Source organism: Podarcis cretensis (genome assembly GCF_951804945.1).
Source record: "Podarcis cretensis genome assembly, chromosome: 3".
Taxonomy (NCBI): domain Eukaryota; kingdom Metazoa; phylum Chordata; class Lepidosauria; order Squamata; family Lacertidae; genus Podarcis; species Podarcis cretensis.
This window is the reverse complement of record NC_137172.1, coordinates 106572592-106589516: the sequence shown is the minus strand read 5'-3', so window position 1 is coordinate 106589516 and position 16925 is coordinate 106572592. Positions and strand designations below refer to the sequence as shown.

Sequence of the window (16925 nt, the reverse complement as noted above, 5' to 3'; positions counted from 1 at the left end):
GAGGAGTGATTCAGATGATATACAAGACGTTGCCTTGTATCACTGATAGTACCTTCAGGATGCTGCATGCATAGGTTTCATGCTTGGCATCAATGCTTGTTCTGAGAGCTCGCATATGTGATATTCTAATCAGTTAGTCGGAGCAAAAAGCAGGTAGTATACAAAGTGTTGCCAATGTAAACTTTTATTACTTTTTGGACACTTGCAGACTGGCTGTCTGAAACAGATTCTCATCTACTCACTCACACGCCCCTCCTGAATTTAATTAAACATGGTGCTGATTGAGTATGTAGGCCAATTTTCTCTTGAATTAGTTTTAACCTTGAGTCAAAAGACATTTTGATAGACTTAAGGTATATAAAAAATGAGTTCCATTGTGAAGGACTATTGTGTATTTAGTCATGCCTCAGCATGCCATTTTAAGCCACAGTTCATTGAGTAAAGCCCTCAATTTAGTGCAGAGAAGAGTACAACATTCATTGTTCCTCTAAGCTTCTCAATTGAAGGGTGGGGTTGAGAATTGGGAATTTCAGATGCAACCAAAACATAAGAGGCCAAATTTGGGATTGAGGCAGCTACAATTGCAGGAACTGACAAAAATACTAAAGGAGACAAACTTGAAATAACATTCAATACTCTCCGCTATTGGTGATTAGGGACGTGAATCTAAATCTCAAATATCCTTAACTATAATCCCTCATCCTCTTCTAGGTTACCCATAGAATGCAGCCTTCATGCAACTATGGGGCATGATTTATTTCATTTTAAAAAGACATCCATTATACCCAAGCACCGCATTGGTAAATATACTTGTTTCTGTTGTCTAAATTGATGATGGGTTTTTCCAAATATAAATACCTGTGATATGCAGTATCTGCAGTTAGCATTGTATATCATTAAATTAACATGTAAGGATGGGGCTGTGTGTGTTGAGTGTTAATAATTCACCCCTCATGTTTTCCTGGCTTAAAATTGTCCCCATTGGAAAACAGATGTGGGAGGTTGAAACTCTCCTCACAGTTCCAATTTGGGGGGAGGGAATCAGCAGCTGTTAAAAAATCATGACAGATGATAAGAACTCTTATATCATCGCTAGTTTGGCCCAGTGTTTGGTATGAAATTGCAAACTAGGTTCTTTTCTCTGTGATATTACTGAAATTTCTGCTATCACATGGGGAATCTATTCAGATAGCGTTTTTTTAAAGGGGGGGGGGGAGAGGAATAACCACAAACCAAGTAAATCTAAAATACTACAAAAGTCGGGAATGAATGTGCATGTGAAGTTTCACTCCCCATCATTTCCATTCCCTCAACAGGACAAGCCTATGCATGCTTGTTTATTCGTAAGAAAATACCATGGAATTCAATGGAATTTACTTCTGGAGCATGCATGGCGTTTTGAGCAGGAATATGTGTCAGCCTACAAATCACTTGAGGCAATCTACAAAAGGCAAGTTTTCAGTGCTATTCCCCCCACACTTTTTTATAATGCAACCTCCATGTATTACAGATATCTATGGTCAATATCTGCATTTTCAGGCAAACAAGAGGTCATGCACTCTCACCTGTGGAAACCAGTTAGGAGACTCTTCTATCCTGTTAGCCACCATATATCCTATTACCCTTATGGAGCCAACAGTCTTTGAAGCGGTGTTGCAAAACTGAATAGCTCACCACTAGAACACTACGCTGCCCTTTTCAGCAAAGCTTACTCCTGCCTTTCAACACTATATATTCTTGCATTCACATTTCACAAGGTGCAATATTAGCAGAATACCCAGACATTAAATAATAATAAAAACCATGTTAAGCTTGAGATGGCAAGAGCTGTAGGGTAAGAAAGGATTGGGCGGGGGGATTGGTCTCCAAATCTGTGCATAGCTTACCTGGGAGCAAGTTCCATGGAATTCAGGGACACTTACTTCCAAGAGGACATGTAGAGGATTGCACTGTCATCCAGCTTTGAGCAATGAATCCTCCCCACTTTGCTGGAAATCCCACCCACCTTTGTACAAAAGTGTTTTCTCCAGGGAAGAAAACCAATGAAAAAAGCTGGCTGCGAGGCTCTTCAGAGAAAAACCTATAATGACCCTTCAAGTACAACTTGGTAAATGTGGAAGGTCCTCTTGAGAGCTCCCTTATCATTTACTAACAGTTAAGATGGCATGGGATAGCTGCACTTTTTGATATCTAATCAAGTAGCTTCCCCATGTCCAAAACTTGTAATGGCATCAATAGTTTTATACTGTGCAGGAGAACTTCCCAATAACAAGGACTAGTGTCACCTTAGACTCCTCTCTTGCAGCTAGAACGCTCATAGATTAATCTGCTTTGTCAGATGAATTTGTAGAGTGCAGGGCCTCTTATCAATCATTTCCCATCAAATGTGTTGAACGCCTCTATGCCAGGTTAGCTAAAAGGTTCCTAGAAGCCAGAAGGTGCTTCACCATCGAGTCTAAACAGGCCTTAGATCAGAAAAGAACAGGCACTGCCTGCTAGACAATGTTTAGATCATCCAATAGCCCCTTAGGCATTATCTCATGCCAAACTAGATCAGCTGAACTCCCACAATGCCTGGCAGTTCCAACTGTGGGAGTGTTGCAGCCTAGAGCTGATTTTCGGTTATTGGTAGAAACTGGTATTATCAGTTTGCTCAGTACAGTAGCCTAAACTTTGGACTAAAATGGTGCTTTCATGACCAATGTTTCGTTTGCAAGACTTTAATCCTGACAAATTCTCAAGATACCCCATATCAAATTTTAAAGACAACTACTAATTTATTTTTTGCTCCTGTAAGCATTTCATATTACTAAGGAAGCATGATAAAGGATGCTCTGTGAAGCTTTACTGATTGCATTTGAGTGCCCTCCCCCAATTTTATGTCTCAGTCTATATGCTTTGGCTGTGCAATATGCTAAAGAGTCACACTACCTTGTCACACAAAGGCAAATACCAATGGAAGGGTCTAGACTAGGGTAGTCAGAAGTATATGCTTTACTTCTCGACGGTTCACACAATATTCCCAAGTATTTCCCCTCCTTATAAGAAAATAAGAACTGCATTGGCATTGTGCTCAGTCACAGCAAGCAAAAAAGAGGTGGTTTCAGAAGTCACCGTGCTTAGCCCCAGACTTACAGAGGCAAATTGAGTACTATAAGTTGAAGCCTTTTATGATTGAATTTAGAAAAAGTCAGATTTTGAGGATCGGAGCCCTGCCTGGACTGGAGAAGGAAAGTTGGATAGATCCCTTCATGCAGGGATTTACTGACTTTTGGGATTTGGACTTGGGTCGTGAGGAGATTGGAGCTGTGGGGGCCTTTGGATTTGGAGGAATTTTGAAACATGTCCTGAAATACCTTATGGATTTTAGATTTAACCATGGAGATTTGGTTGACCTGTCGAGAAGGAATAAAAGCATTGCTAGGTTGGAGCTTCCCCGAGATCTGCTCTTCAGTATCAAAGGAAGGAAAATAAGAACAAGATCAGTAGAAGACAAAGTAAAGTGCATGTATAAATATGAAGAAGATCTGCAGAAGGGACTTGGAAAAGAGTTAAGAGCCTCGGACAGAAGATCACCAGGTTGATGGACTATTTGGAATTGACGAATGACTGGCAGTATCCGAGACCAGGGAGAAGAGATGGTGGAAGAAGATTGGAAAAAGTTTTAAAGTTTATTTTCAGAAATAGAAATATTGTAAAATTACTGAGTGTTAGAAAAATGTTGGAATGAAATCTTATGGCTTTAGCTGAAATGTTATAAGGAGTTAAGCATAAATAAGCATTATAGTATTAATGGAAAATAAGGGTAAAAATAAGTTAAGATATTTATATGACAGAAAATAGAGAAAGATGGAAAGGAATTGCTGAAACAATTAATAGAAGTGGAATACAAAAAGGGAGGTGAGAGGAGGTCGATGAAACAAGGGTATGAAAGATAGACTACTGAAATGGTATAATGTATGTTTTTAAATTGTTTTTGTTTTGTTTTGTTTTGTTTAGGTTAATGTTGTGTTTTGTATTGTTTATATATTGTATTGTATTGTTTTTTTCCTTTTCTTGTTTTTTTTATTTTTGTCTCTTTTCTTCTCTTTCCTTTTTGTAAGTTTTAAAAGTAATAAATATTATTTTTTTAAAAAAACAGAAGTCACCGCTCTTGTGCTTTTCACTAATCAGACTCCATCTATTAGAAGCTATCAAACATTGTTTCCTGGAAAGGGGGGGGGGAGAAACCATACCCCTAATACTTTTTCTTTTTGCTTTCCAGTTTTGAGGAAGAACAGATGGAGATCACACTTTTTAATGGGAGACTATGTAGGTGCAAGTCCACGTAGGAGTTCACTCCATCAAAACAGGATGGGGCAAACCCTTATAATGAGAGCCAGTGTGGCGTAGTGGTTAAGAGCGGTAGACTCGTAATCTGGTGAACCAGGTTCGCGTCTCCGTTCCTCCACATGCAGCTGCTGGGTGACCTTAGGCTAGTCACACTTCTTTGAAGTCTCTCAGCCCCACTCACCTCACAGAGTGTTTGTCGTAGGGGACAAAAGGAAAGGAGAATGTTAGCCACTTTGAGACTCCTTAGGGTAGTGATAAAGCGGGATATCAAATCCAAACTCCTCTTCTTCTTCTAAGCAGCATGCATTGGTGTTAGCTGCACACAGTATTTTGGACAGACTCTTCATCTATATGGGACTATAAAGGAGTTAGAAGATTCATAAGCATTCAGGCAGAGTTGCTTTCTTCTCCTCCCTATGTATTAAAAATGGACAGGGAGTAGGATTAGCTAAGCCATGATTCATATAGCCACCATGTTTGAACCAGGAAGTTAGTTAGCTTCGACTGTAATTGACAGCGGCCTTTCTCTTCCCATGTTACCAAACCATCAAACTGTTTTAATAAAAGCCTTCAGCGCAAGTCAGCATCCCCAGGGTGGCTTGTAAGATGGAAAAACAGAATGCAAACAAATGCATAAATATGGAGCAACATCCAGGCTGAAATAAATCTCAGGAGATAAAAAGTTTAGATACACTGCTGGATTTCCTTTCCCAAAAGCTCAAATTTTGAGCATTTGAGAAAATAAAGTTTGGGCGATTGAAGTCTTGCAACCAGTTCACCCTAGGTGCAAATCCGAGCTAAACTTCATTCCTAGCCAACAGCCTACAACATTTGCTTTTAACTATGAGGTATGTTTGGAGAACACGGAGCTCTGGGACTCCAACTACTAAAATCAGGCTCCTTATGATAGTACTAAAAACGTTTTGTACCTCAAGCCTGCATGAAGGCCATCTACACAGGACAGGAAACTCCCATTCTCTGCTTACCATACTGAGATTTCTCAAGAGTTTTAGTCTTGCACAGTCTCAAGGTAACAGAAAGGCTAATCCAATCCACAAATTACACAACTTCACAGGGGAACACAAAAGCTAGCACCATCTCTTCCCTTGTTAGATTGGTACGTTTCTACCACACTGTCATATGAAGAGATGTAATTATTTTATGATGCCATTTTGTTGGCTGGAAGACACCAAGTACATGCTGGTGTTTGTGTTTCAAGCTCCAAGTAACCCTTTATCTATCGTTCTGAGGCACTTGGGTTACGCTATGCAAGACCACACACGCTTCAGAAAATTTGGGCCTGCTTGCCAGGCAGACAGTGATATTATTAAGAGAATCATTAAATTAAAAGTGTGCATTCATCAATTGAACTGTTCCTTTCACCAACTTCTGTTTAGGTCACCTGCCAGCAGTGTCCTTTTGTGTTCTGCACAGGACAACAGGTTAGTCTCTATACAAAAGAATCCATGAACACAAATCAGAAATAACATATCATAGACTAGGAGAGAATTTTTGCTACTGATCTTAAGGGGGACCATAGCTGAACAAAGTAATTTATTTCAAAGGGAGACACCAGCGAAAAATTGCAAAGTTGAATTGTATTTATTTGAGTCTGTATAAAGGCAACTGTTTCACCTCCCACCAAAGACAATCCCAAGCTGACTGATTTGCTAGTTAGCCACTGCTGTCGCAAAAGGACACTGACCTTTTTTTCCAGGAACACATTCTAGTTCTGATTGAATTATCATTATCTGTACTTCATGCCTTAAGCTCCCTCTGGTCCTACTGCTTGCAACTTAAATCTCCCTTCATCCCTTACAGTTGTATGCCTGCAACTGAAGACAACACTTCACACATGCACATCTGATGAAGCAGACTCTAGTTCACAAAGCTTTTATGCCACAATACAATCAGCTAGTCTTTAAGATGCCAGGGTTTCCCAAACTGGGGTCTCCAGCTGTTTTTGGACTACAGTTCCCATCATCCCTGACCACTGGTCCTGCTAGCTCAGGATGGTAGGCTTGTAGTCCAAAAATAGCTAGAGATGCAAGTTTGGGAAACCCTGGGCTACACAACAGCATGAGTGTGCTACCATTTAATCAGCCAGGCATGTTGCTAACCACACAAATACAATATAATACACTGACAGGTGCAAATATGAAGGCTCAGAATTATGTCAAGTGTGCAGAACTCCCTAAACTACTATTTTCCCAATTAAGTTAAGCAGCTTCGATCTCTTCTCTAATTAACTGTTGACCGAGTTAGGCTCCGTCTGTAACCCTTGGGAAATTAACCTTTAAACGAGCATGAAAGTTGCAGAAGTGCAAACCCACTGCCATTTCTACAACTGCTAAAAAGGTTTTATGCTGTTATAAGTTTGCAATTGCACTGTGGCAAAATAAGGAGGAAGGTTTGAAGAATTTGGAGTTGTAAGGTTTGAAGAATTAAGAAAAAGTTCATTTCTTGAGAGTGCAGAGAATTGGGGTAATTTTGAGGAGGCATGAAGACAGGGGAATAGCCAATCTGATCATTTATCGAACCCACATTCCACACAGGAACCTTTAGAAAGAAAGAAAGAAAGAAAGAAAGAAAGAAAGAAAGAAAGAAAGAGAAGTTGCTGGGGTGTTTTCAAGTTCTCCCCTTCCTGCTTCTGAATCACTGTGGACTGGAGTACTGTTTACTAGAGATACCTTTAATATCCTACTGAAGCTGGTGGACAAGCCTTGCAGTATGTTCTCCAATGCACTATTACATTCATGCAGATTTTCAGAAGTCCTGTTTATTATGCAGTGATCTCCCCTAAATCAAAGGTAACTCATACTGGCTTCAATCAAACGGCCTCGGTCCTGTATACATGAAGGAGCGTCTCCACCCCCATCGTTCAGCCCGGACACTGAGATCCAGCACTGAGGGCCTTCTGGCGGTTCCCAAGTGAGGTTACAGGGAACCAGACATAGGGCCTTCTCGGTAGTGGCACCTGCCCTGTGGAATGCCCTCCCATCAGAGGTCAAGGAAATAAGCAGCTATCCTATTTTTAAAAGACATCTGAAGGCAGCCCTGTTTAGGGAAGTTTTTAATATTTAATGCTGTATTGTTTTTAACACTCAATTGGGAGCCGCCCAGAGTGGTTGGGGAAACTCAGCCAGATGGATGGGGTGTAAATAATAAATTTATTATTATTATTCAACTCAATTTCTCAGGTGCACCCACAGATTATACGTACTTCAATGCAATGTTTAAAAGAAACTAAAGTTGAATAAGGCCAGCAAGTAAGTTATCAGTTACAGATACAGAATTGTGCAGCTAGGGTCAAGGGTTCAAGCGTTCATTTCCCCCCCCCCCATATGGATTTGACACATTCTTCCAAGGAGGGGCCGTTCATTCATAATTTATACGCACTGCAATCAGAGTTGTGGTGGCCGCTGGTGACAAGAGGCAACCTCTGAACATAAACAATGAGTTAAATGTCAGAATGAAAAGTCTTAGAAATCTATAAAATATTCACACACACACACCCATCGTTTCTCAGCACCAATCCTCAGACTGGAGAGGTTGCAGCAGAGCAATGCTATGCAAACTCTTTTGAGTTGCTTCTCTGTTCGTTCGTATCCATCTTCCAAGCTAAGCAGCAGACTGAGCAACCACAGCTTTGTCCTCTAGATGCAACATTTGTCCCCTGGGTGCAAATGTTACTGGCAACAATTATAAGTGGACAAAGAGTTCCATGTTGGATGAAAGCTATTGAGACAGGAGTCATTACTGAGTGCTCGGATGCCAGAGAGCTCTCTCTACCCTCAGAGCTCCTAAGAACTTCCCAAATAAGACGCAACTCAGAGTCAGCAGCTGTACATGATGCAGCTGACACTGGGCTGAACCATTCAGTGAGTGGATGGAGGGGAGATTAAATGTCTCTCCATAAATTCTCTGCCCATTCAGAGCTAGCATTTCCCAGAAAAATGCCCACCACCTGAAATCTCAAGAGGCTAAGGTAAAGTCTTGCGAGTTACTGGCTACAATTGCTTGCTGAAATTTTCTAGTTGGATTTTAGAGCACATCAACTACTTCTAAAATCAAGAGAAATTCGCCTCCTGCTGCTTGAAACTAGCTAGCCCCATTCCTTTAAAGCAATGGAATCGTTAAGAGCTCATCCAGTTCCTCTAGACAAGCCTTCTGAAATGTGGCATGATCCATATGTTTTGGGCTACCACTGCCATCAGCCTCAGACAGCAGGGTCAATGGTCAGGAACAGGGCGGATAAAAATCAATGATTATTATTATTAAAAGATATTTTTTATTTAAATCAGATTTTTTTTTAAAAAAATGGATTATTATTTTTATTTAAATCGGATTTTAAAAATAAAATGCTTTTGGAGGAAAAATCTTTCTAAAGATCGTTTTCTATTTAAGTTACATTATAATCCAAAGGCTATTCATCAAGAAATAAGGATTTGTTTTAAGTTTTTCATGTGTGCCAAAACTGAATCTAAGGTTTAAAAAAAATCATTTAACCACATCAGTTAACAAACATGGATACACATGCTATGTTATTGTTTTAGTTAAATAAATTGTTTACATTGTTATTAAGGAAATAATTATTTTTCTCCTTTCAATAAAGTACAGCAGAAAAGTTGTCCAAATATAAACAATTAACTTATTAAACCTCATAATAATTTCATAATTATCTATGTATTTCTAATAGTATAACCAAATCAGTATTTTTTGGATATAACTGTAAAAACTACTCTGAAAATTTATTATTCCAAAAATGAAACCTTCATCTGGTTGTAAATATTAAGATTATGCCAGCAAGAACGAGTCTTTCTGTAAAAATAAATAAATAAATAAATAAATAAATAAATAAAGTCTTTCTGACTAGTGATTTAAATCAATTTGATTTAAATCGAATCCACCCTGGTCAGGGATAGTAGAAGCTGTCATTCTGCATCTGGAGAGCACCAGGGCAGTTTCCCTCTCTACCAAAATGGTAGAGCTTTACTGCTTTGTCTCTTCTGTCCATAAGGAAGCAATACTGTACTGGATTTCTTGGTTGACCCCCAGGTAAAACAGATCTAACCATTTCAGATGAGAAGAATCATTAAGGTTGCAGCAGTAAGGAGTCTTTCAGTTTCAAATAACAGTAAACTACTCAGTCTGTATACAGTAATACCTCAGGTTACAGATGGTTCAGGTTGCGTTCGGACCGCCGAAACCCGGAAGTAACGGAAAGGGTTACATCCGGGTTTCAGCGGTCGCACATGCGCAGAAGCGCTAAATCGTGCTTTGCGTATAAGTGTATAAGTGCCGAATCGCAACCCGTGGGTGCACAGACGCACTGGTGCGGGTTGTGAACATGCATGCCACAGGGATCACGTTCACAACCTGAGCATCCACTGTAGTTGGGTCATAAAATGTCGAGTCACCACTACAGCTGAAATTATGTGTTAAAGTGAAATAGGAGGAAAGGCTATATAGGCCTGCGTAAGGGTAGAAGCTCTGGTTTGCCAGAAGGGGCTTAGTCATGCTGGCCACATGACCCGGAAGCTGTATGCCGGCTCCCTCGGCCAATAAACGAGATGAGCGCCGCAACCCCAGAGTCGGTCACGACTGGACCAAAGGGTAGAAGAGATGGATCAAAGTCTATAGAGGCCTCCTCCACACCCAATACCCAGGTAATGGTGCCACTAAAAAAATATCACCTTTCCTTGCTGTTTAAATTCACCTTTACTCAAACCACCACAAAGCTCAGAATGCAGGCAAAAAGGGGGAGAAAGAATCACAGCCAATTCCCATTTTATTTTTTTTACAACCCAACTCTTAACAAGGTCACTCTACAGGAAAGGAACTTCACTGGAGAAATCAATGGACTTGCTTGGCAGCAAGTAAGGATTTTAGTGTGGGAATGTTTAAATGCAAATATAAATGAGAGAGATATTGATTGATCCCAGGAAAGATCATTCAGAGCCCAAAATCCTGGCATACGTACTGTATTTTAAAGATATTTTAAAGATATGCCATTTTACATATAAACAACATACAAGGAAGAACAGACTGGTGGATTATCTCCCTCAGTAAATAAATGAGGTAAGTTTGTTGCCCAACACTGAGTGAGTCTGAAGTGTCTGCAGCAACTAAACCTCCAGTACTTTTATCAAGACCTTTTGCCAGGTATCTCTCCACTTGTATAGGCAGGAGAAAGTCAACTTTCTGTGGGCGTGACTCTTCCTGTGAGAAGTAGGATCAGATTCAAGGAGCCTCCATAAGTTTTCAGCAAATCATACCCTGCTCTTTGATAAAGCACGTATAAAGCCTAACCAGAGTTGAAACTAGACGACTTACAGTGGGGATGATTTGTAAATGAGTCAAGTCTAGCTAAAAGGTTGCTAAGTAATTATTCACTTGCCATGTGCAGCACACATAAGCAGAGCACCGACAGATGAACTTGTTCCAGATGTGCATTCTACAATCCAAGAGTTTAACCCTTGAAGCAGTTTGGTGACACCGTCCCCTAATATGCACAGCAAGACTCCAGATTTATTACCTCTAACTTGAAGTAAATAGTACTGGCACCAATGGACCTTAGAGATAGTTAACATGTGTGTGTTCTTATCACGATGGCCTGCTCCGCTGAGTCATGAGTTGCATGCGTGAATGAACCCTGCTCTGCCAGATCAGCAGAGAGAAATTTCATGCAACCTGCCAAAATGGCAAACAGAGGGATCAATTAACACAACCAGCCCTGTTGCCTTCCAGGTGGTGTTATTATAATTATAATTATTATTTATTAAATTTGTATACTGCCCGTCACCCCAAGATCCCAGGGTTATTCACAACAGAAAGATGCAAAATGAGAATGTAAAATACGTAACAAAAATAAACCAATAACCTCCCTCCCACAACACATTTTAAAAGCCATAGAATGTTAATCAGCTGAACGCCTGGTTGAAGAGAAACGTTTTTGCCTGGTGTCTAAAGAAGGTGCCAGGTGGGCCTCCCTGGGAACAGCATGGCACAAACAAAGAGCCGTTGCAGAAAAGGCACTTGCTCGTGTTGCCACCTTCTGGATCTCTCATGGAGGAAGCACACAAAGAAGGGCCTCAGATGGTGATTGCTAAGTCTGCGTAGTTTGCATGGGGAGAGGTGGTCCTTTTGAACTTTACAGGTCAAAAGCAACACTGTGAATTGGGTCCAGAAACTATTTGGCAGCCAGTGCAGTTGGGCCAGGATCAATGTACAGTAATATGCTCAAACCATCTTTCCCCGGCTGCTGAATTTCCCACCAGCTGAAGTTTCTGCACTGTTTTCAGAGGTAGCCCTATGTATAATGCATTGCAAGATGATATTTGATTCCAACTCCCTTCAGCCCCAGCCAGCATAGCAAACAGTTAGGGATGACCGGACTTGCAGTTCAACAACATCTGGCTAATGGGTTACAACACATCATCATCGTCATCATTATTATTGCAAACTGTTTTAACTGATTTCAACAGAATGCATCTTATATATATTTATCTCAGGTGTCAAAACATCAAGGTAGGAAGGTGATTTTTTCAGATATTTGGGACACAAGTCATTTAAGGCTCTAAATGTCAACATATTGAATTTATGCTCTCAACAATGTAAACCTCTTGAATTAGACCCAGAAACAAAGTAGCAACCAACCAGTGCAGCCGGTTATAGGAGCTGAAAATGGGATTGTGGTCAGTTAACTGGCTGCAGTGTTTTGAAACAACTGAATTTTTTGCATCGTCCTCAAGGGCCGAACAATGTAGAGCATTATTGCAATAATCTCGCGGGAAGTTCAAAAGAAGTCGAAGCTGATGAACCAGCTATAGATTGACATGGCAAATCTGATGCCAGCTCCCATGGGGAACATGTGGGCATGTTATGTAGCATAGAGGGTTAGATGGAACCCTGCAGTACGTCACAAGACAATCCCCATTGCCCTGAACAACAGGCCTCCCCGTAACCACCGTACTTTCTCAAAAGAGCCCTGAACCACATTAATGCAGCTTCACCCACCTCTCAGTACCATTCAAGAAGGTCAAGAACAAGGAGCGAGGTCACACTCCTCCATCTCTGTTCCAACAAATATTATCAACCAGAGCAGTTGCAGTGCCATGACCAGGTCAGAAACTAAATTGAAATGGGCCAAGATAATCAGTTTCCTCAAAGCATACCCAAAGGCGGGCTGCCACCACAAAGGGGACAGTCGCCACTGTGTGACACGTGTGGACGGGGTAAGGAACAGCTCAAGGAAAAGACCCACTATCCCTACCCACTCTACCATTCTTGCAATAATGCATTAATCACCCTCTAGACCCAAATGCGGGTGGCTCTGTGGGTTAAACCACTGAGCCTAGGACTTGCTGATCAGAAGGTCGGCGGTTTGAATCCCTGCGATGGGGTGAGCTCCCGTTGCTCATTCCCTGCTCCTGCCAACCTAGCAGTTCGAAAGCACGTCAAAGTGCAAGTAGATAAATAGGTACCACTCCGGCGGGAAGGTAAACGGCGTTTCTGTGCACTGCTCTGGTTCGCGGAATGGACCTAATGGTCAGGGGTCCCTTTACCTTTACCTAGACTCAAACAGTCACTCTCCATCAGCTAGCTCTAAGATGACAAGAATGCAGGTCAAGGGTGGTTGACCACACTTCTCCAAGCAGCTTGCTCACATCCTCAGTCAAAAGTGACACAGCACATATGGAAAAGACAGTGCTCCAGATTCCTCATTATGATGCCTAATTCTGCCTGAACCGCGCAAAACTGACACAGCAGACTTCCAAGACTGTCGAAGCAACACTTTCTTAGCTAGGTAATTAAAAGCCCATTCACCACATCAAAAAAGGCCTGCTAGACAGGCACTTTCCTTGCCACTGCCACCACCCATGGCAGAAGCAGAAATGTGATCTCACCTACACTGAGTCATGTTCAGACGGAAATTTGCACCAGCAGTGCTCAACCGTTGGCTCTGTTTTATTGCATGCAGGTCAGTAGAGTACACACACCAAACTCTCTCTCTCTTTCTCTCTTTACAGTACGTACTGCCTTCGTTGAGCAATGGTACAGATCAATTTTAAGATTCTACAAGTGAAACAAATTAAATTTTGCACGGGGCACAGACATGCTTTAAAAGTACGAACATGTGAATTTCCAGATTTGTTAAGGTAGACGCTATGGGAGTGGCAGATAGAAGACGGGCATTGATTATTCAGTGGCGACATCTGCTGGTGCAGTGCTCAGAGGGGGAAAAAGATAGTATTGAAATTTATTATAGGTTCTAGAGTTTGAATACGGTCTGTTTTCACTTACAGACTAATGTTCTGTGGTTGTAATTTTCAAAGCAGGCAACTCATTATTTTGCTTTGGTTGTATAGCCGCAAAAGAATTCTGTCTTTAGTTTTGCTGCAACTGTACAAGTATCCAGAATGTTTGCCTGGAACTTGAATTCAAAGTACATACTGCCGTTTTAAAACTTTTTAATGATGCAATTCTCTGTGCAAGGTAAATAGGCAAAGGGGGTGCCAAGTGGCACATGATAGGGAACATCAAGCAACAGGTATTATGAAGATAGGGGTGTCTGTTTAAGCTTTTAAAACCATGTTTCAGGCTTTAACTGCACAAGCCATAGAAATAGATTTTTAAAGTCACATGAGGCATGGAAAGAAGCCAACAGATTCTAAAGTCATACAGTATTACATCTGCTGAGAGGTGCCAGTGCAGAAAGTTGCAGGTACCCAACAAACTACCTATGCCCTCTTTTGATTATAACTAGTGGGACCAAGTTAATTATTAAGTTTAATCCTGTCCAACACTAGGAAAAAGAAGTGTTCTTGAGAACTATCCTGTCTGCAATTTAGTTTTAAGTGTCATTTTATCAGCTGGTACCTGAACTATTTGATTAAACCATCTTAGAAAGGAGGGGGAAGAGGAAAATTACTTCATTTAAGCATAAAAGAGAAGATTCTTGCTTGTGCAAGCAAAAGGTGGGGGGAGAGAGAATCTCTTTGAAGACCTATTAGTGTTCTGCCTTCAAGCTTGGGTGTTGAGCAGTTCCGCTGTTTCAGGCGTTTTGAAAACCAGAGCCCTGCCCCTTGTTATTTGGACCCTTGAAACAAAATTCAAGATCCGTCTTAAGGATCTAGGCATCTCAATAAGGAGAAGCTCTTCCTTTACCCCACCATCAGTCATGAGGACAAACAAAATTGTACAGTTGGAAGGGACCCTTGAGGATCCTCTAGTCCAACCCCTCCCATACAGAGATCAAACCTGCAACCTTGGCATCTGCACCTCTTGGGAACAAAGCCAATGGTAGCTCAGGTCAAATGGCTGGGGAAATGCAGGAAAGTTGTGTGTGTGACTTTGGTCAGCAAAGCATCTCACAAGATCTACTTGGCAAGACTAAGTAATTGTGGTGGCTCCGTCAGCGCTCTTTTCCCCAGGCCGTCACAAGTTTATAGGAAGAAGTCTCCCTACTCCAAAAGCAACCTCATCTTTTCAGTTCTCACAGGGGCATGAATTAGCAAAAGTGCATTTGCACCCATCTGCTTTAGTTCCAGAAACCCTTGCTCCCCCCCCCATGTGAAAAAAATCCAAGTCCTTCACACATCATCTGTAGGATTACCATATGTCGCAACTTCCCCACCCATGACGGCACATCAGAGTCACCTCCCACAGAGCAGCTTTGTAACGTGTGAACCGGCACAGCCCGCCGTGCCTGTTTGCTACTTCTCCAGCTGGAAGCCCCTGTGTGAGAACCCGGGACTTCTGCACACCCAAAAAATAAAAAGTATGATTGAACAACTATTTTGGGGAGGGGGAGGAGGAGAGCGGGAGAGCCGCCCTTAAGGGGGACAAGGCGTGCCAACTCCTGGCTTAGGTAGCCGAGTTGCAACCTGCCCTTCGGAGTTAAAAAAACACAACCACCAAAAACCAGGGAGCAAAGCGGGCCGGCCGCTTCCCAGAGCAAGGCAAATATCCGGCTAAGAGCAGGGAGGTGGAGAGGGACGAGGAGGAGGGGGAAAGAAGGAGCAGGGCGGCACAGAGAGAGAGAGAGACGCTTTGAGGTGGAGGGGAGAAAAATTCCAATCAGGTTATGAGCCTCCATGGTCTGGTTTGAATTAAACCCTTCAGGCTCTGGGATCCCCCCGCCGACACAATAGGCTGGTCTTGAAGCCCGCTAAGCTGGGCTTTCCGAGAGGGCTCTGCGCCCCAGAACCTGTTGAAAGGGGAGGGCGCACCGGGAGGCGGGGGGGGGGATGTGTAAGGAAGGAGGGAAAAGGCGCTTCGGGGTTTCCACCATTCCCAAGACACCAGCTGGAACCGCTTTCCAGGCGCGGGAGCGCAGCAGGGCAGAGGGAGGAAAAGGCGCGCGGGGCGGGGGGAGGTCCCGCGTTTCCCTCCAGTTCAGGCCAAGAGAAGGGAACGAGGAGGACGGGGAAGGCGAGAAAAAGAAAGTGCCCCCCGAGTCCCCCCCGGAGCTCTGGGCTTTCTCTCCGCCGACCACGTGGAGCCAACCATCCCTGCCTCCCAGTCCCGGCCGGGGAGCCCAGGCGGCGCTCCAGCTCGCCTCCCGCGCTGCCTACTCACCGCCGAGAGCGCCTGCGAGCAAAAGACCAAAGCGCACAGCAGCCGCGCCACGCTGACCGCCTTTGCCATCGCCAAGGTAGGTAAGGAGGTAGGTAGGTAAGGCAGGTAAACCCTCGGCTGCTGCTGCTGCTGCTGCTGCTGCTGCTTCCTCGCTGCCTTCTCGCCACCGGCGGCTGCGGAACCAAAGCGCACCGAGACGGAGCAGGACCAGCTTCTTCTGCCTTCTGATATAAATCTAACCTTCACCTAGAGCCCAGGCGCCGCCCCTCGGCCCGCCCGCCACGCCCCCTCCTGCCTGCCGCTCGGACCATAAGGAGAGCTTCCTTCGCCCCGCCGAGGTTCCCCCTCCCCGCCCTTGTCTGTCTCTCTCTCTCTCTCTCTCTCTCTCTCTCTCTCTCTCTCTCTCTCTCTCTCTCTCTCTCTCTTTCTCCCGCCTCGCGCTCGCCTTCAGCCGGGTCACGTGGGTCGCCGGACCTTGGCTTCGAACCCCGACGGCTCCGCGCATTTGAGGGGAAGAAGAGCTTGGAAGCGGGTGGGGAAAGTCTCTCTCGCCCCTCCAGGTCCCTGTGTGTGTTCAATTAATTGCAAAAAAAAAAAAAAAGCGCGTTAAAGATAAAAAGAGCGGGTCTCCAGCACCTGGGAACGATAAGGCGAAGCGGACAAAAGAGCAGGGAGTTACTTGAGGGCGGGAGGAAAAGCCAGGGAGACTCGACGCCTCAGAGGCTGCAGCCGACTCGGGCTGCCCCTCGTTTGCTCCCTGCGCTTAGGAGGACTTTGAAGCGAGTCCAAGCTGGGAGGCTTTGTTGCCATGCGCGTCTTGAGAGTTCGGTTTCCTTAATGGCCCCACAAGACGGGCCGGTTTCTGAGGGCTTGGAAAGCTGGCGAAGTCAGGTCTGGCTGAAGAGGCGGCTCCTTCCTTCAGCTCCTGCGTCCTTTGCTTGTGGATTTTGCAAACATTCCCCTTTGTTTGGGTCCTGGATGACTTGCAGGATTTTCTATTTCTTAAAAAA

The 16925-nt window shown here is 43.4% G+C and overlaps 1 protein-coding gene across 1 annotated transcript in view; it reads right to left on the bottom strand.

The window, feature by feature from the left end:
- SDC1 (syndecan 1) overlaps positions 1-16149 on the bottom strand; it is a 35806-nt gene extending 19657 nt beyond the window's left edge. The window contains exon 1 of the mRNA XM_079970171.1: positions 15916-16149. Within this exon, the coding sequence (XP_079826297.1) occupies positions 15916-15984 (69 nt within the window). The 5' untranslated portion in view covers positions 15985-16149. The remainder of the gene's footprint in view (positions 1-15915) is intronic.
- Positions 16150-16925: the final 776 nt, after the last annotated feature.